The following is a 20,486-nucleotide window of genomic DNA, read 5'->3' as shown; positions in this document are numbered from 1 at the left end:
TAGTACACCTCTCTGATAAAGTAATTATGATATAACATATTTCACAGTGTCAATATGGTGCTAAAACCTCAGGGGTATACAGTAAGATAACAAAGTAGGCTTTGGAATAATCTCTCAAAACTCAGATGGGAAAGTTACTGAAGAATATCAATGTTCCCTTTCCAAAATGACAGCAGAGGTACTCACAGATGCTGGGGACAAGCAATATGAAACTCAAAGAAAAGTGGAATAAATTTTGAAAAAATGAAGGACCTATCATTAAAACTTCAAGGACATGTGACAGGTAAAGCTGTGACCCACTGCACAGCCAACTGCCTTATGTTGTATGTATGGAACGCAATGTAGGTACTTCCTGCAAAAGGCCCAGTTTTCGCTCTCTTCTCTGCCATAGTAGATGTCTTCCTCTGCACAGTTCGAGTACCAGTAGTTTTCACGCTCATACATTATTCATGTATTCCCTTTGCAGGTGTAAACGTTAAAGAGATGTTCACATTTAGAAAAGAAAAGAATTACGGACAGCAAAAAATTCCAAAGAAAAAGATGTTTATTTGTAATCTACATAGAAATGATGCAATATGCATCTCGAAGGGGAAAACTGTGAGACAAAAAAAAAAAAGAAAAAAAAAAACAACTTTGGTACACTTGAATCTCCAAGTAGCACAAGATTTTTTTCAGACAAAGCAGCAGAGTACTTGCTTCAGGATTACTGCTTCCTCAGATTCTGCATTTAACTGTGCGAGTTGTTGCATTATTGAACTTCATAATTATTTTAAATTTGACGGTGCATTTTGAACAAGCAGAGAATGCTATTGCTTCAATATTGCACACTGAAAAATGTAATCCAGGCTCACAATGTAACCGACATTTAGAAAATAAATTTCTGAGTTTGCCTTAAAATTAATCAATCAGTGGTGTTCATATGATGTACAGTATAAAATTGTTACAAAAAGGCATATGTGATGTACAAACAATTCAAGTTCTACAATAAAAATGCCTAAAGTGAACATTAGAAACTAGAACCCAGTAGTAGTTCTGCAGAACACGTCTGCCACCGAAAGGAGCACAATGTAGAGAGATGTTGGGATGTTTAGAAAGAGGTTATGATTTTACTTTTTAAGAGATGTTCTCACAGATCGCATGAATAATTATGAATCAGAAAGTTTGATGTCAGATTTCTAGTCTATTTTGTCATTGTCTTAGCAAGGAGACAACAAATAATGTATATATCAAAGTTTAAAATATCAAAAAGTTAGAAGCTAAAAATATTTCCTCCTGATATGTGTTGCAAATGTAACTGCAGTACCTTGCAACAATAAAAACAAATACTACAATAAAGGTGAAAGGACATATAAAGTGCAAAGAGCGGTTTCAATAAATGCACTGGGACTGACTATAGTAGTCACACAGGCAGTGTACGAATACTCTAAAAATGCCACTTCCCTTTTCTCCTAACTTCATTTTCCTTAGCTGTTCTTCTCTTTCATTATTTTGTCTCGACTGCTTTTGAAGATGGATCTTCTTATTAATGCATTTCTCACAGTATTTGGCCAAGGCCTTGTTCAACTTGTAACTTAAAAGACGGCAAGCAAGATCAGCTCAATGCACTCCATATTGCCACTTAACATGTCACAGATATGTACTCTGATAGATGTGGACGGCTCCTGGTACATTCATTTTCACTGCAGGGTTGAACAGTAACGGCGAAGACATTAGAAAGTTAGCTCGGGCGACAAGACTGCCACGCTCAAGTACAGAGGTTTAAATGTGTTCTACCTTTTACGTGGTTAATTACTCATTCATTTTATGTAAAGTGAGAATTTTATTTTTTAACTTCTATTACACCAAAAAAAAAAAAAAGCAAATTCCTCAACTCTCCCCAATCGACAGAAATGTAGTAAACATTGAACATAAGAGGTGTACAATGAAGTAAGATTAATGACTTAGCAAGGGAGACTGAGCCTACAGCCAGGGTTGTCACGGGAAGGAAGCTGGCTCTCTTTTAAACGGGCTTGGATGATGTTTTCATTGTTGTTGTTGTTGATGTTTTCAAAATTAACTTTGTTTCAGCTGAAAACTTTAAGCGATTTCTGTATATCCTTCAACATGGTACAGTGTCTTTATCAAGTTCAACAGCTCCGCAACACGCAGCTGTTATGAACAAATAGGAGGCATTAAGTGTGCGCTGAGTGGTAAAATAAATACTTAATTTACGAGTTTACACAAGCAATTTTCCGCCAGCATTCTTCTTCTTGCCTTATTTACGCAATCTGTCCTTTTTGTGCAAAGTCTAATGATGCTGAAAATTTCCCTTTTTCTGGGAATGGCACACAGCCTGAAACTGAAAGCCTGGATTAACAAAGAAGGTTGATAAAGACTGTTATTTCTGACTGGAGTTTTATGTTTTGTCAGGGAGGCTCACGTTAAAAAAAAAAAAAAAGCCCAGCTATGTCACACTTCCTTCATGGTATACCCCCGTCTTCCATCTCAAAATACTGCCTAAACTGAGATCACTGCTAACTACAGCGACAACAATTGTAACATCAACAATATTGATATAGTAAAAAATAAAAAAAAAATTACAAGAGAAAAAAAAATTACAACAGTAATATATAACTCTCGTCATAGAAATCAAACCAGAGAATCTCTAACGTGAATATACTGAACAATGTAAATCTACCATTACCGATGTTAGCAAATATTATAATAACACAGAAAGCACATCAATCATATGCCTCTCACAGAGAGCGCTCACATCGTTGTTTCTACAATGGTGTGGGTGGGCTTGATCAAGCCGTTGTTCCCATTTGGGTCCAGGGGCTGTGTCAGCTCGCTGCCTTTCAAGCTGTACTCTTTCGGACGAGAACTGACGCCTGACTTCGCGGGGGCTGCCACAGCTTTGATCCTCTGAGGTAAAGAAGTGAGAGATGAGATTAGCAGGAGCAGTTTAAGGCTCAATAAGAGAGTTATGGCACATATTTGCGTGCATATAATAATAATAATCCATACTATGTCAAACTAAAATTTTGTGACATATTTCAATATCTACACCGTCACTCGTGTAATGGCTAAGATATCACTACCGCTTCAGCTGCTAGCATGTCTGACCACTACTGGCTGGCTGGTGAATGTCTATGTCCTGGCTCAAGCTTCATATTTAGTGTGTGGTTGAGAGAGATAACGATCCTCTCTCAGCAGGACAGCAAACAAGCTTTTTTCAGAAAATTCAAAACAGTTCTTTCAGAAGCACTTAAAAAACCCCACGGAAATCTTTTTTATTTATATTTAAAACAAACAAACTAGACAAATGTGTATGAGTATGACTCCCTGACTCCCCCTCCCTAATGCATTTGTTTTAAGGTCTAACAAGAAGAAACAGTTTAAAAAAGAGTGCCTTGGAGGTTATTTGTGATCTGTATGTCTACCCCGTCTATCCCCATCCAAAGAGCACATATAATAAACCCAATCTGAGTCCAGGAAGTACTCTTATCCCAACATTTCCTTCCTATAAAATCACTACTGAGTCAGCTCACCTCGATCAGGGGTCCCTCAGACTGTAAGATCTTGATGACCATCACCATGGGGATGCAGATCATGGATGACAGGGCCAAGCACCAGCCCAGCCCGATGGCCCAGTCCGGGTACTCATACACCTTGTTATAGGTCAAGGGCTTGTACTTAACCAGGGAGAAGACAAAGCAGCCCTGGAAAACAAACACATGCTTCTTTTAGTAGAAGTTGTAAATCTCTCTGTGACCTTGAAAGCGTCAGCAACATGTCACATGTCCATGACTCCAGCACCATAAAGTGACACCGCCGATCTCTCACCATGCAGAGGACAGGAGTGATTATGGTCCAGCTCCATTTCATCCATGGGTTTGGTCTGTAGCCAATCATATCCTCGACTCCATCATAGAAATTGTCAACTCCTGTCCAGTACAAAGAAATTAAAAAATAACATGAGTTCTGGCATATTTTTCAGCTATGTTTGTCAAATGAGCATTGTACATGATATACTCTAATGCTCAGGTGTTTTCACTTTTTATTGTTTGTTATCGTAGAATGACCTACATCTTCCTTTGGAAATTAGTAGATTTATGGCCTCTTATCTCTATTGCATTCCCTGAAATGCAGCATATATTTCCATTAGGTCACGTACCTCTGACTGTATAAAATAAATAGTACTGGCTTTGTCAGTTATCAATTAGTTTATTAGGTCATCATTTTATGTGTTGATTGTAGTGAACTGTGTGCTTTATTGCACTCTTTCGTAAATGTGTATAAGCTGTGCATGTGCCAACGCTGTCACATGTTGTTGGTTCATTTTTAACATCTGAAAAAGTAGGCTACTACTGATATGACAAGCAGCCTGCTAGGCTAACAGTCTCTCTATTTTCATTTGATTAATAAGCATTGCACATATAAGGACACAAAACCTGCATTTCCACTGTACAAAGAAAACACATCATTGTGAAGGGGTTTCACATTTTCACAGACATTCAGGGGTACAGGGTGACTGAGAAATGCAGAATGTATATTTGCTCCATTTGTGATAAATGTACTACTTGGGAAAGTTATTAATCAATGAAAAATAAAAGAAAATAAACTTATTTGTTTCTTTGTTTGAGTCCGGGAGAGTTACGAGGGGAAATGTACTTCCTGCCTCACAGCCACAATAATACAGGCACAAATAGTGGCTGCACATTTGGAAAATGCATGATTTATTGCAATTGAATTAATCTTTATGCAAACACAGTAAAGTGTTAATTAAACTAGTTTATTACTGGAACACACAGCATTACTTCCATTCCAGTTAGGGGTTTTCTCATCAGGCTGACTGTTTTTCCTTCATTAGTTATAGTAGGATATAATTTGGTGGGAGGCAACCCTGGCTAGCCAATCATTATCTAGTGTGGGACCAACGCCATCCCCACCCCCATCACCACGCCCCTGCCTGCAGTTAAACATATTGACATGGCAAGAACCACAAGGACACCTTTGTTTAGCACCAAAGAGATCATTTGTGTGTGTGTTTTTTTTTTTTTAATTCAACTCTTTGGGACCATTACTTTGAAAAACGATACACAATACAGAAACCTGTCACACAGAGTGGCTTCCACTTACCATATACCCAGGCTACAGCAATGCATTCAAAGAATGCAACCCACAAAAGGCACACACCACTGGCTGCATAGTAGTCAAAGAGTTGAAACACATACATGCCACCCTGGAAAAAAAAAAAAAACAGAAGGAAAGCTGCATTAATTGCCTTCCTGATGTGTATGGAAGCAAAGAAAGTCACAGAGATAGAAGTGGGTATTAAAGCAGAGTGGGCCTGTAGGTGTTGATAGAATGCTGGCGCCCTACCAACAGAGGCAGAGTGCAACAGGTGCTGATACGTCATTGAAGTACGGTTAACTGCTAAATGGAAAATGGCATTCTGAATTGTTCCGTTCAGACATGCGGGATGCGAGTGTTGAAGAGTGGTGGTTGGAAGCCATATTTGGTCGTAACAATGCAGCAGCCATCAGACAAGTGGAAAGTCTGTGGTGTTATCTCTGCTGTTGATCCGAATACACAGTCTCATTTCCCTTTCCAAAACAGGATAAGCTGTAGAAGTGAGAGCACAGAGGCTCCATGAAGTGACTGTTGGTGAACTTACTTTCGTTACCATTGCGAGTCCCAGGAGATAGCTCATGAAACACATCACAGCTATAAAAATCTCTCGTCGGTAACCCTTCCTGAGGATGGATGGATATAGATCCACAATAGAGGTGATCTGTCCTTCCACTTCAACAAACTGTGGGGACAAAAGCAACTATTAAGTTCTCATGGTTGGAAAAAAAAAATCAATGTCTCTTTCTGTGAGTATGCAGCTCTTGTTTCGCCTCTACAAACCAGTGATTAGAGAATGAGAGCTGTCTTTGTTGGACAGTAATGAGAATTTAAACAGAGCTCCTCTCTGCAACACTGGTTTGTTGCTAGCAAGACAGAACAGAAACAAAACAACAGTGAATCACTGTCTCCATCTCCCTCTCGGTGTCTCTTGTTCTTACTCCCCTGTGTCTCTGCACTGCCTCATAAGCTGCATAATGTCATAACAAAATTACTAAATCGTTCCTATCTATCAAACTACGCTGTCTTTCTGCACCAAGAGCATGCTCGCTTTGTTGCATGAAAAACCACACAAAAACTCCTCACACAACGGAGGCATGTATGTGTGAGGGATGTTAACAATATATAGCATTCATTACTACAAATCTGCATGAAATTTATGGCCATAAAATACACCCACTCTCTCTCACACACACACACTGTCACTGGCACCACTTCTCTCATGCAGCATTTACACAAGCTCAAATTTAGAGCATCGGCCTGATCTCGCAGTTGGCTGAGAGGAGTAGCCAGTCATGTGCACGACTGAGTTAGCACAGGAGTAGAATTACACTTGGAGGCAGGAAATGTGATATAGCTGGAGTGGAAATGTTTTGTCTCCTTAGATTATCCTCTCTTAATCAAAGATCTGCCTCCTATCAAAGCTAGATGGCATACCTGCAAGTGTCTATAATGGTTTCTACCAAGTAAATGTTTGGCTTGTATTCATCAATTTATGAAAACCTAATTTGAGGTGTTAGAGGACATTAAAAGGGCTATAATCCTGCCACAGTGCAGTCAAGAGTAGCTAGTAAAATGCCTTTGTGGGAACGGGCTGCTTTTCCTGTCTGTCAGTTACCTGATATGTCGGAGATGTTAAATGTGGATCAGAGAGAGAGAGAGAGAGAGAGAGACACTAAATGTATTTTACACATTGGGGCTAGCAGGAGCCAACTAACCTATGGGACTTGGCAAGTGTACGTGAAATCAACTGGTGGTAAACCAACTAACTATTCTGTACATATCTTGACACGACAGTCCCTGTAAAAACACTGACCTGGCTGTCGAGGCCGAGAAGCAGCAGCATGATGAAGAAGAGGATGGCCCAGAGGGTTGGCAGTGGCATCATGGACACAGCTTTAGGGTAGGCGATGAAGGCCAAACCAGGACCTGGAAGGAGAACATAGTGGGGATAGGGGAGAAGGGGCGGAAGATCGAATTAACATCTCTGTCTGATTTCAGCTTGGACGACTTGAGGGGATTAGAAAATAATGTATAGGCTGAGCTAGAGAGGCTGAGCAGTGTCTGCCACTGCCAATTATCTACAGGAAATATGATCCAATGTGTCAAAACACTGAAAGACACAGGATAAACTTAAACAGGAGTGTTTATTCATCATTGTGTTGTGTGAGGAGTCTGTGTTAAGTGGCTAGAAGGAAATACGAGAGTGTTTCTTCATGCTCAAGTGTCCTGTATTGTTGTACATGTAGTCCAAACATCAACCAATATACTGAACTGTATATACTGTCTACACTTTACATATTACAGAACCAGATCATTGTACTGCATACTCTATTTATCAGGTTCTTGTAATACTGTACTTTCATAGTTACATACTGACATATCATAGCTGTCTTACATTTTGTATATTTTTCTATATATTACAGTTAGATCTCTTTTTTATTCATATCTTGTGCTATCTGGTAAGATGGAACACTGTATTTTATTGTACTGCTCCTTACTGAGTACAATTACAACAAAGTGGAATCTAATCTGACACAGACAAAGCATATGAGGACTTTTGCAAAGTCACAAATCAGTTTTACAGGATAAAATAGCATGAGCATGAGACACAAAATCAGCAATCACATAAACTGGTACTTCAACTCAACAGCTTAGCAAAATACATCTCTATGAAAAATATGCTTTAATTTATTAATTTTGGTACTGCGTTCATATATGATGTCACTGTCACACATCTGTAGTTTGATTTCATAAGAGTATGTTCAGGTTGCAGTATTACAGACAGCAAGGTTTAATTTTAAATGAACAGAGCGAGCATGCTGAAAGAAGACGCATCGCCTTCAAAGTCCACATAGAGTATGAAGGAAGACAGAAACAGAACCGGTGGCATCCACCTCAGGAGATCCACAACTCGCTAACAGAACTGGGCTTACAGTTGCAGTGCTGCTGGTCAGAAATATCACCTCAGAATGCCAGTGCACATACAGAGTACAAACAGCCAATATTCTTACCAATGTCCCCAGGTCACAGAGATGTAAGGTTACTAAATGACATGAGCCGGTTGAATGTGGGACATGAAGAGGACACCTGGTGCCATTGAATACCTGGAATAGTGATGATGGCCCAGTACTGGAGTTCTTTAACACCGCAGTTCATTGTGTAGCAAAGACACACAGCACTGGACCAATGCAATGTAATCTGTCCTCAGAAAAGGTGGAACATTCTTCCCACTGAAGACACAATTCTGTTTCTTTGAGGTTTTGTTCAAGGAGTGCGCAACTGCCGATACCTCTACATTTCAGCATCATCGTTTCCGAGACTTTAATTACTTGAATTACTTTTTTTTTCCTGTTTGCTGTTGCTTGACTATCTCTTTTTGATAAGTTTCCAATCTGTCTTTTTTTCGGGCAGCAGCGCCCACCATCACTGCTGCCATCACCTTGGACCCTCGTACCTGACTCTGCCACATCGGCAATGTCCACCCCTTGTTCTTGTGCCATGAAGCCCAGGACGGAAAATATTGCGAAGCCAGACACAAAACTGGTACCGCTGTTGAGGCCTCCCAGCAGCAAACAGTCCCTATGTCACACATATGTCATGGAGGTTGTTAATGAACACAAGCGGAACCGAAGTTCCCATTTTCTTTTCACGCAACCGTCTCTGACACGAGTTGCTGTCACTACTACTGTCCCACTCCTCCCAGCAGGAACACAACTCACCTGTAGCAGTTGTATTTGTATTTGTTGTAGCTTCCCAGTGACGTCATGGCTCCCAGGCAAATGGCATAGGAGAAGAAAATCTGGGTTCCCGCATCAATCCACACCTGACCAGACAGGGGAAGAGGTTCACTGATTTTCACAGATTTGATGAGGGCAACCTTTGGATATTTTGTCATGAGCTCCTCACTTTGAGCTAATCAAAGAATTGCTTGTATGAATATCCAGCAGATGCTGAGTCATGTTTCGAGACAATATCCACTCTCTAAATACTGTAATATAAGATATATGTTATATCTATACTATAACCACTAAAGTTACAGAAAGTGAGCTTAAAGATGCTATAGAACTCCACAGAAAAGCCCGTTTATTAAACAAAAGTAGTCATGGGATCCATTCTAATTCAAAAATATTGCATCCACTAATTTAATTGAGCTACAGTCAGTCACAGCCATGCTTCTAGAAGGACTCCATAGAATGTTATGATGAAATGTCAGTACTTCTGCACATATGGGCAAAAATATTGGGACACCCCTTTATTATTGAATTATTGGTTTTGGGATGTTTTTCAGGGGTTGGGTTCAGCCCCCTGCTTCCAACTTTGTGTCAACAGCTTAGTGAAGGCCCTTTTCTATTCCAGCATGACTGTGCCCCAGTGCACAAAGCAAGCTAGATAAAGACATGGTTCGATGAGTTTGGTGTAGAAGAACTTCAATGGTCCACACAGAGCCCTGACCTCAACCCCAACTGGAACGGAGACTGCAAGTCGACCTGACTTGCAGTCCAACACCAGTGTCTGACCTCACAAATGCTCTACTGCATAAGTGGGCAAAAATTCCCACAGAAACACTCCAAAATCTTGTGGAAAGCCATCCCAAAAGAGGGGAAGCAGTTATACCTGCAAAGCTGTCTATGCATTTAGAGTGCAGTGTCATTAAAGTCTCTGTTGGTGTAATGGTCCTAATACTTTTGTCCACACAGCGTATCTGAAACCTTGTGAACATCATGTACCCTGTGACGCATAGTTAAATCTGATTTATTTCAACACCTCAGCATTTGCACAGGACACACAGGGGCCACTCAGTCGAGACTGCTTGGTTTAAATCCAGTCACTCATGGGAAATTATTCAGTCAAGTTAATAATTTTAAGTTAACAAAAAACAAAAAATCAAAGCTAGGCCTATTGTTTGCTTGTATAACAATACAGTGATTTAGTCTCTGAGAGATAGATGAGAAGATTGAAACAACTTAAACACAGCAGCCAGTTAGCTTAGCTTAGCTTAGCTTAGCTTAGCTTAGCTTAGCTTAGCTTAGCTTAGTTTAGCTTAGCTTAGGTTAGCTTAGCTTGGCTAAGGGTAGCATAAAGGCTGAAGGCAGCGGAGACAACACCTTGGCTCTGCCCTAAGGTAACAAAATTCACCTTCCAGGCAAGCGAGCAATTTCATTACTTTCAGACAGTCAGGCTAGTTGTTTCCATTTCTTTTTTATCCTAAGCTAACTGGCTTCTGGCTGTAGTTACCATATTTATTGTGCAAACATAAGAGTGGTATCAATCTTCTCACCCAGATCTCAACAAGAAAGCAAATCAGTGCATTTCCTACAATGTCTACTATTCCTTTAACACAGTGAGATAGAAACGTGAAAGATGTACGGGGGAGTTGGAACAAGCAACCTTTAGAGAAAAATAAAAGTGCTGGTCCTACCTCTGGGTCTTTTAGGCGGGTCAAGTCAGGGTAAAGGTAAAATTTGATCCCTTCGGCTGCTCCGGGCAGGGTCACTCCACGCACCAGCAGCACAATCAGCATCACAAATGGGAAAGTTGCCGTGATGTACACCACCTAGGGAGAACAAAGGAATTCAGTTTAGAAACTCATGACTCATCATCCACATGCTGAAAATTACTTCCTGTTTTAAAGTTTTTATGTCTAACTCTAATATTTTTCAGACTGCAGGACAAAAGAAACATTGTTATCTGGAAGCAGTTCCCCATTCCTGAAGTATTTTTACAGAGAAAAAGTAGGTAAGGCCTGTGAACAGTGACATGGTCTACCTGAAGGCACAATAGAGCACAAGGCAGTACACTGCACAGCAGACGTGCTTCTTGATTTTGAACTGCTGTTTAGTTAAAGATTTATCATTTTACGGTACACTAATCACACTAATTAACGTTGAAATACTGACATAAATCCAGAAACGGTCCTGAATGGAGTTAATAGTTTGATCAAAATAAAACAGAGTCCCTCCTATTGGCTCTGGCCCAATTTCTGTCCTGCTAACAGAAACAGAAAGAGGACTAAGGAGGGTCGATCCACTGTTTACAGCCGACAGTGAGTCTGGCCAAGAAGTCACTTCCAGGACAGCGGAGGCTTGTGTCTTTAAATCAACCAAATTAACCGCTTTCCAAGCATGTGGGTTTTCTCTGAGCAACAGTGTTTTGCCACTGAGTTGTCAGGCTAAAAAATAAAGGCCAAACAGCATCCAAGGCAACACAATAAGTACAGGATGTGTCTACGCCTAAGCACTCACTTTCCCAGTGGACTTGACTCCCTTCCAGATGCAGAAGAAACAGATAACCCACACTGCTAGGAGACACAGGGCCAGGTCCCACTTCAGGGGCCCTATGTCCTCAATCCCAGAGGAGATGCTCAAGACGTTTCGTCTGCAGGGGATTCAGAGACCCACAGAACAGGTTAATGGCACTTTGTCAGGCTTGAAACAGAAAAGGGCACCTATTTTTCTAAAACATGCAACAAAGTAGGTCATATGACAACTCTAGATTTGCACTAATCGAAATGACGGTAAAATTGGAAATCAGAAAGGCACATGACTTTCTGTGCTGGTCTGCTGCACTGGACAGTTCACAGAGTAAATACGCTAAAATGCTGAGGAAAAAAACCTTTCAGTGTCTAATGCTGCGTAAACACTTCTGCTTTAGTGCAACTTGTTGGGATGAATTTTCATCACATTCATGCATGTAACAAAGCAAATGGGCATGAAAAAAGCAGAGATTTACAATGTGTATTTTAGTTTTGTTTTCAAACTTTCAGAAGCTGCACAGAAAGCATGAAAGACTCTGTCAAAATGAAGTTTATGATAAACTAATAGAGAACTAAAAGTAAACTGTGCCTTTTGTAGGAACTGTGCCTGTTCAAACACATTTACGTAAGCAAGATAAAGAGGCAGTGTTACTTTAGTCTGTTCACGTGTGTGTGCGCATTAGTTAGGCATGCTGACAGTAACTACTCACTCCCAGAACTCAGTGACGGGGGAGGTAAAGTTGGTAATGTTGGCAGCTAGCCACAGGGTCTTGTTCTTGCGGACTGTGTCCTCTACACAGTATTCTGTGTTCCACGGCTGCTTGCATTTTGCCCAGGGGAGCTCCGGCTGAAAGCACTGAAACAGGTAGTAGAGTCCCCAGGCCAAGATCACGATGTAGTAGATGTTCAGTAGAGATACGATCACAATAGAGGCATAGCCAATACCTGCAAAGAAGAAGGAAAGAAGGCAAATTTTGACATCAGCTCAAGATCTCATCCAGGACACCACTGTGATTTCTGTTTTATTCACATCTTACAGTTAAGCTGTGGCTTGTGTGAACCCTCAGTTTAAACCTGCAAAAGCAGTTCAATATGGTGACCATGTTGGCAAACAGTTTATTTATACATCCAGCAGAAACAGGCTGTTCATGCTTCATGTTACAGTGATACGCAACCATATGTATAACCATGACAAACCCTGTAAAGAAAAAATTCTTTTTCATAATAATGATGTTTTTATTTTTAGTGTTGACACATAGAATCACCCAATCAACCACAAAAATATTACGTCAGATACATAGTTTTATGTGTATGGAATATCCATAGTTGCCAGTGGGCAAATGCCTAAAAACTGTTGGTGGAATTGGTCATATTTTACTAACAAAAGCTGACATTCATTTTTCATGATATGGAGGAACTAAATGCAGAACATGTTCATATGAGACTCAGTTAACATGACTATACTGTATGCATACAAGCCCGGGGTTATCCTTTAAAATGAGAACTTTAAGTAAACAATTAAAACTACTCGTGTGAGGTGGAGAACAACTTCAAAATCAGCCTATCACAAACATGAAGAACAAGTGACCCTTTATTAATTCAAGGGAAGAGGGGAAACTTCCTAAACGTGACTGTGATAACGTCCTTAGTGTTTTTAAGCTATTTTTAGATGACTTTGCCATGAACCTGTGCACAGAAATCCCTGCTACTCTCCCACTCCTCAAAGAGTATTTTTAAACTTTGGGACTGATCATCTCTGTCACCCCCCACCTCCTCGTTCCCACATTCCAAACGTAAACTGATAGACCAGTCAGCGCTATGACAGGTGTGTGTGGGTGTGTTACACGACTGTGTGCTGCGGTGCACTGGGAGTAAAGTGGCAACTTCTCTGTGTGTTAAAACGTGTGTGTGGTGGTGGGGGGGGCAGGCGCCTGGGGATAACAATGGGAAGATTTGTGATTGGCCAGTTTTGCAGCCACTTGTGGACTTTCTCTGCTGTGCCAGACGCTTTGCCAGATGGACAGACAGCAACCTCAGTGCTCTGTGAATAGTGGAGACTATCAGCAGCTGCTAGAGATCCGGTGCCACACAGTTTCCTTTCTTTTCATGTCACAGTCCGTGTGTGAACATGAGTAAGGGTGTGACAGCAGCTGCTGAGGGTGCGATGCCCCAGTGCTTGTCTACAGCTGTCACTCAAAGTTAATCACAATCGGAGGCCCTAGATAGTATTCGAGTATCAATATCTGATGGTGATTTCAGGTCAAGAGACCTGTGAGAGAACCAGAACACAGAAGGCATACTGAATTTTTCAGATCCTATGAGACAAAACAAGTGGATCCACATTGCAGCTCCATGACAAGAAAAATTAGCTTTTCATGACTGTGTCGATTGCTAGGCAACTTGATTTATTTATTTATCTTTTTTTGGTTTTTTTTTGCTAGCCTGTTTCCATGGTAACCAACTCATGAGTCCATTATACACACCAAAACTGTAGTCCAAGAATGAAATGTGCGTGTGCAGGAATATGCACGTGTGCACTTTACCCGAAGCTGATCATGGAACAAAATTACACAACATAACATCATTCTCCCTTCGTGGTACTCTATGTTCAGTCCTCTCAGTATTCCAGTCCGGCTTTACTGTGCTGTGTAGTGTTGTTTACACAACTCAAAGCAGGCTAATGAAATAAGTCTGGTCAGAATAATTTGTGGTGTGTGGGGGTGGGGGCGGATATTGTAATGAAACAGGAAGTAAATCAGGGCAGCATTTCCTTTTTGCAGAAATGAACCTTTCACTTAGCATTAAATATTAAACAGTTTTATCACTGGTGATTTGCGATGGGCCTCTGTTTCTGTGCAGTGCTTCTGTTTCTTGGACTGACCTGTGAAGATGGGGCAGAGCTTGGCCCAGCAGGTGATCCCTCCTTCAGAGGTGTACTGGCCCAGTGCAACCTCCAGGAAGAACACAGGCAGGCCACCCCCAAACAGGAAGATGAAGTAAGGGATGAGAAACGCACCTGGGTAAAGGATAAAGGAAACAGGTCATAGTAAGACATCTTCATGCTGCGATCACCAAATTGCTACTTTAACACTCTGGCATCTGTTGTGTATCTGCTGCCTACCTCCACCATTTTTATAACAAAGGTAAGGAAAGCGCCAGACGTTTCCTAATCCGACGAAGCCTCCGGCCACAGACAGGACAAAGTCGAGCTTACTGGCCCACTTCTCCCTCTGAGGAACCTTGCCCTCAGCCTCGTCCTCGGGCCGCGTGCCTGGGCTCTTCCCTGGCGAAGGTTTCAGAGTGTCCTTGTGAAAGTCCTTCAAGCATTGGAGCTTCTCTTTTTGTGCCATGCTGTGGATGGCAAAAAAGAGGAAAAGGACATGTAAGATGGAAAGAGAGAGACAAAGACAGATGGATGAGACACAGATAGGGAGGAGCATCGGGGAGATAATGCTCTTTCCTGATTGTGTTACAGCATGCTGTGTAACCACTGAGTTACACAGTACTATGCTGCTAATCTTGCTAATACATTACTGAATAAGTGATGTATGGAGGTCATTCAGACTAAAGAAATGTTTGGGGAGCTGATTTGTGTTGAAACAGACAGCAAAAGCTTCACGACTGAATACATATTCCAGCGTTTAACATACAACGGTTAATGGAATCTACTGTACACTGGGACAATCAAGCAGTGCAAATATCCACTGACATCCACTGCCTTCAGAAACATCAATATTTTATGTGCACGCTGCAAACAGCATAGTTAAAACAACACCCAGACAACACGTGTACATTCACAACAGTGTTTCTGATAAGCTGTACATGGAGTTCTGTTTTCCAACTTAAGTCTGTTTCTGCTCAGAGGGGGACGCATTGTCACCGAAGGGAAAAGGAAGGGATTGTTTGGATCCGATACACGCCTTCAAGCTCCTGCCCAGTGGAAAACTTTCCCCAATTCTTTCTTCTTATGCTACTGTATCAGCAACAGGTCAGTCCACCTCAAACGAGATTTAGTGAGCAAGATATCCCTTTGCAGTCCCAAAGCCCTGTCTGCTCGAAGATACAGCAGCTTAAATTCACTTGAGTGTGTAGACTGTAAACCGCCTTTCCAAGAAAGACAGGATTTGTTATCACTCACCAAAGTATCCAATTTCCCCGCATGAGCCAAAGATGAGAAAAGAAACCCTAATAGGACAGGAATAACTGAGTAAGACATGCTAATACTGAAAGTAAGTTAAGATCCCAGGAGAAGAGTAATAAAGAACCAAAGAGGGAAACTTAAAAAGCTATAATTAACTGTAATCTAGTATTACAGTTAATTAGGCAGATTTGCTCTTCTTTCAAGAGCAACATCGACTATTTCCTCTTAAATTTAGACAGTGTTGTTCTTTGAAGCTTTGATCAAAGAACAGATGGTACAAAAAACATTCAAAACATGATGAAAACATGAACGTGAGTTTTGCTGAAACTGCTGCTAACATTTAAACAGAAACAAAAACATTTAAATACGGACAGCAATGAGCAGAAAATTAGAGGACAATAACTCAGGACAAAATAACAACCATCAGAGCGATAAGAACAATTTTCTCCTCTCAGGAATCTACTACTCCCACTTGAAGTGGAAACTCTGTGAAAAGCTATCACATTCCTTCTGCAAACTTTGTTTCTGCTCACTTAGTCAGCACTTGAACAACAACCTTCCATGCACACTGAGTGCCAACTGCGTCGCATCATTTTCTGGGGTTTCTCCGCTCCTGTTATGCATGACAAGTCAGCTTGAACTGCTATTCCATTCTCAGACCTCCTTACATAACTGGATCAGTTCTGGCTCACTCTGACTCTCATCCTGTTTTCGTATGTCCCCTTTATCCCTTTTCCTCCACTCTGACTCTCGTCTGCTCAGCCTACAAGCTTTCACCTGCCTGCGTGGTGTTATGTCTGCCCGCCAGATAAATCTTAAGGCAAACTGTCCTTGGGATTTAATCCAGACATGGGACTACAAATTCCTTATAAATAATAATAATTAAAAAAAAACAGCTCAGCATTATTTCTTTCAACATCAATATCGAGCACAAAAGTCAACAATAAAATCTATTTGCGGTCCTTCCTCTATTTATTTAACCTTTAACCAACAAATATACTCTTAGAATAAGCACCAAACTATCATACCTCAAACTATCATACATATTTTGACCGAACTATTTGTGAGCCCATTCGTGCAGGAAAGAAAAAAAAAACAGCACAAAAATCAAAGCAGTTTTTAAAACTTACATTTCCTTCATGGCTGCGACTATGTATAGAGTTCCTCTCCCTCAGCTGTCACCATTCCTCTGTACTGAATGCCTTTATGCCGACAAGGGTCACAAGAAGTGGAGCTGACAGCACGGCCCGCCTCTTGGCTAAAGACAATTAAATCCAAAGTAGAGATTGGACGCAGCCTCGCTGTGACGGACAACTCAGGTACCAACGTGGGAGACTGTAAATTTCCACTTTCCACTCCTCCCTGTCCGCAAAACACACACAGCGCCAAGTGCTTGTTGGTGGTGGTGGTGGTGGTTGGAGGACGAGTGAGTGTATGTCACACATGCAAACACACACACTTCTTATTCATGTCGGAGACACAGAGGACAAGTCAGAGGAAAAGAAAGGCTGGGCTCGTTCAACACTGGGGGTTTGTCTTAAATTACAATGAGGTAGCCTACAAATGGATGAACTTGAAGGCAGCTTCAGTGTCTTCTTCTTTTTCCTTCTTCTTCTTCTGTTTCAGTGCCGCAAACAGCACTAAATATGAAGTCGGTTTCACAACTAACCCCTCATGACATCAACACGCCACCTCCAAGCATCTTTGTGTGAAAACTATTTTTATTCGCGGTGATAATTCCTGGTATGCGGGACATTTCGAATCAGTGTCCTCTGTTCTTTCACGACATGCGGCTTGTTATCTGGGAAATGTAAACGCGTACAGTATCAGCTTATAACAAGTCCTAATACGGTAATGTGTCCTCGCCGCTTGTTCGTGGTCTGTTTGGACAGGCTACACATTCACTGCTCACTGTGGCCGGACAAATGGTGGCATGCAAGGGTCAATTAAATACTGATGAATTCCTCTGCGGGATTATGCAGTTTAATGGGGGGGCAAGGATCAGCTGATGGCGAGGTGTCATTCAAACGCTGCGCACACACACACCTTGACACCTCTTAGCTTCGCACGACGCCATAATCCATCATATTTTGGTCAGTGTCATGCTCTGTGTACCATTGTGGTTATGTAAGCCTCGACAAACGCCGTCTAATCTACTGTGAGAGAGACCTCAGGGTTTGGATTTTGAAAGTGGAAGCTTGCAACAGAAAGAAGGGCCTTTTCACATGGATCAACTCATCAAAGTGTTCACCATTAATAAAGAGAAAATCTTGGGCTGTTTTTGTCCATGACTTAGCAAGCCTCTGAAAAGGGGTTTAGTTGTTTTAAAAGGTTCTGTTTCTGCAACTTCTAAACGCCTTCTTCAGTGGTCAGCTTCATCGTTTTTTGTTTCTCCTGAAATATTCTTAAATTGTGAATTTAAAGTGTCTTGTGGAAGATCACCTTGTGGTGATCACATATCCTGTGGGAAATCACAGCGCTAGAAAGACAATCAAACTTTTAACTTAGCAGAAAAACAACATTTGTCTGAAGGTTTGACAAGAGTTTTATTTCATTAGTAGGTTAAAAATGCTGACAGTTTTAATTCAAATGATGAGCTCCAACAGGTTTTTATACCATGAAATCAAGTCACATCATACATCATCATACATAGTAGTAAATAAAATTACTGTGAATATTAATAAATCGCTACTTATTTGTGCAGGGGACTCTCAGGAAACCCTTCCCAGACCCCTGTTACAAGTTGCCAGTTTGAGAACTTTGTTTTCAGTACCCGCAGCTAAAAACAGTACAGTGACCCCTCAGTTTTTATCCGACTGAGAGGGAGGATTGGGGTTATTAAAGGACACACGTCAATCAATCATACACTGGATGGGGCGGACAGCGAAAAACTGGGTTAAGTATGTGCCACTAAGCATATATAAGCTAGTAAACGCCTTAGTCCATCAGACCTATTTCAACCATCCCCTCTAACGTGTGCACAAGCAGCCATTAACTCGCCCAGTCATCCATTCATTCATTCATACATTCATTCATTCAGTGGATGACTTGTGGGTGTGGAGGGTGAAGGTGCACCTGGAGCCTGCAAAATACTATAAACATTATCTCCTCTACACATAAACACGCACATCACGTGTCCCTGTGAAGCCGGGGTGCGCCTGAACGCATCACGCAAGGCTGCAAAAAAATTATCAAAGAGAAACGAGGAGCGGGTCTTATCAGCCATAAACACAGGGTACAGGGTTCAAAGGCCAGACCCACGTTTTTATGGCCAATATATTATTTGCTTGGGTTGTTTTATTTCAAGTGAGAAAAACTCAGGATTTCGTTTTTTTTTCTTTTTGTTTCTTAGGGGAATCATTTTGAAATAATAAGGGCACAGATTATTTTATCGAAGAGAAACACAGCAAACGTGATGTATTTCCATCAGAGAGTAAAATGAAGCAGCATTAACTATCCAACATGAAAATACGGGGACAAATGAGTTCAGGCGAATAAAAAAAAACAATATTAATCTCAATTACTTACTTGATATGTAGGACAGAAGAAGCCGGATTACCTGTCTTCGTTTGCTAAGCAAAAGTGTTGATCCTTGGTTTGTCGCCTACGTTTAACGCTATGTGAGACAATTTAACCTATTTGTTGTCAGTGAGACCATTGTTTCTATGAGCTGGTGCGCATTTAATATCAGTTTGAGTGGAAAATCACCAGCTTCTCCATGCAACAATTTCTTAAAGCGACAGCCTCCCTCCTTCCACCCTTCACCTGCTTCTCTAAATGTAAGTCACTGTAATAACTGCCAAAATGAATCACCAGTTATAGTACTGTCTTATCGTGTTTACACGAGGAATATTGATTTCCATTCATTTGCAACATTTGACCTGCTTTAAAATCACAGGCAATGGATATTCAAGCAGATATGTGAGGTAAAATTCCAGAAACTGCTTGTTGTTAATAATTTTGGTAATGCTTTCTAATGAGATGTTCATGAGCTGTAAACTAATGCCTTGGTTAATGGTGAAGAATAAAAATGATAAAGCTTTAAAGATCAGTTACATAAGTATTCATGCATTTTTAAATGTTTGTAACTCATGAAAAATGTTCTCTGGCTGGAGACCCCAGACTTTACTTTAGCACCACCAGCAGGTTAATATGGCCTTTAAAAATGAAATGTGTTGACAGCCGTTGAATTGGATTTCAATATGTACATCCTGCAGTGACTAACACAACAGTTCTTTTGTTTTTCTTGAGTTATTGAATAGCCTAAGCCTATATATAAGGAGATATTAGATAACGGAACTTCATGGTGAGAATTTGAATTTTATTAAATTACTTTTGCATTTCAGTTCAGAGTTCAGCTCAGGGTAGCTTCCCTCAAAATTCCCACCTCGATCCTTGATCAGTTTCAGTTCTATCTGAATCTATCTGATCCAGTTCCTAAATAAATCATAAAAAGTATATTGTAAAGAATGACTCTTTTCATGCGCCGTTATCAAAAAGGTATTAAATTAAAGCTTCACCATCACTTCTAGTTAAGTCAAGTTCTTGGCAGGCGATAGCATGCTAATATGCTACACTGACATAATGAGACTGAGACACCAAAAGATGCTCTATGAACAAAGATGACAAATTACCAGCTGCACCAATGTTGTCTGTCTCTGCAGTGAGTGCACGTGCATCACTGTGGCATTGTCTTAATCTGGAGCATCAGCTATGCCAAACAGATGGCACAGCCACGTGTTTGTATGTCATGTATTGCAGGTAAAGGGTCAAGATGGCGCATCAAGGGGTATCAAGATGGCATCCTCTTCCAAACCGCTGTCTGTTCATCACGAGGTCAGTCATGAGCCATATTCTCAGCAAGTCATCATGTGCTGTTAGCATGTTAGCATGGAGTCTTTCAAGATCACCTTTAGCTAGATTGTTGTTGCAGAAACAGGAAGTAAAGACACGATTACTAATGAGTCAAATGAAGCA

The 20,486-nt window shown here is 40.9% G+C and overlaps 1 protein-coding gene across 3 annotated transcripts; it reads right to left on the bottom strand.

The window, feature by feature from the left end:
- Nucleotides 1–526: 526 nt before the first annotated feature.
- Nucleotides 527–19,184, bottom strand: slc6a6a (solute carrier family 6 member 6a). 3 transcript variants are annotated; one of them, XM_046398203.1, is made up of 15 exons: nt 19,038–19,175; nt 16,640–16,871; nt 14,490–14,719; nt 14,250–14,384; nt 12,079–12,313; nt 11,358–11,490; nt 10,535–10,669; nt 8,835–8,938; nt 8,570–8,694; nt 6,929–7,041; nt 5,660–5,797; nt 5,122–5,224; nt 3,826–3,926; nt 3,531–3,701; nt 527–2,904 (listed from the first exon to the last, which is right to left on the bottom strand). In XM_046398203.1, exons 2-15 carry the CDS (start codon nt 16,648–16,650, stop codon nt 2,749–2,751), a joined length of 1,890 nt encoding a protein of 629 aa, XP_046254159.1. In that variant the 5' UTR covers nt 16,651–16,871; nt 19,038–19,175; the 3' UTR covers nt 527–2,748. The 3 variants fall into 3 exon arrangements, with proteins under 3 accessions (XP_046254159.1, XP_046254160.1, XP_046254161.1); XM_046398204.1 differs by lacking the exon at nt 16,640–16,871 and having other exon boundaries at nt 19,038–19,184; XM_046398205.1 differs by lacking the exons at nt 16,640–16,871; nt 19,038–19,175 and adding an exon at nt 16,043–16,593.
- Nucleotides 19,185–20,486: the final 1,302 nt, after the last annotated feature.

Source organism: Scatophagus argus, chromosome 8 (assembly GCF_020382885.2).
Source record: "Scatophagus argus isolate fScaArg1 chromosome 8, fScaArg1.pri, whole genome shotgun sequence".
In the NCBI taxonomy this organism is placed as follows: Eukaryota; Metazoa; Chordata; class Actinopteri; family Scatophagidae; genus Scatophagus; species Scatophagus argus.
This window is presented reverse-complemented; position numbering and strand designations above follow the sequence as displayed.

Coding starts and splice junctions, on each gene's coding strand:
- slc6a6a (XM_046398203.1), bottom strand. Junction 11,491..12,078: donor CCCGTCACTGAGTTCTGGGA/GTGAGTAGTTAC, acceptor AATCCCCTGCAG/ACGAAACGTCTTGAGCATCT. Junction 3,702..3,825: donor TCACTCCTGTCCTCTGCATG/GTGAGAGATCGG, acceptor TTTGTTTTCCAG/GGCTGCTTTGTCTTCTCCCT.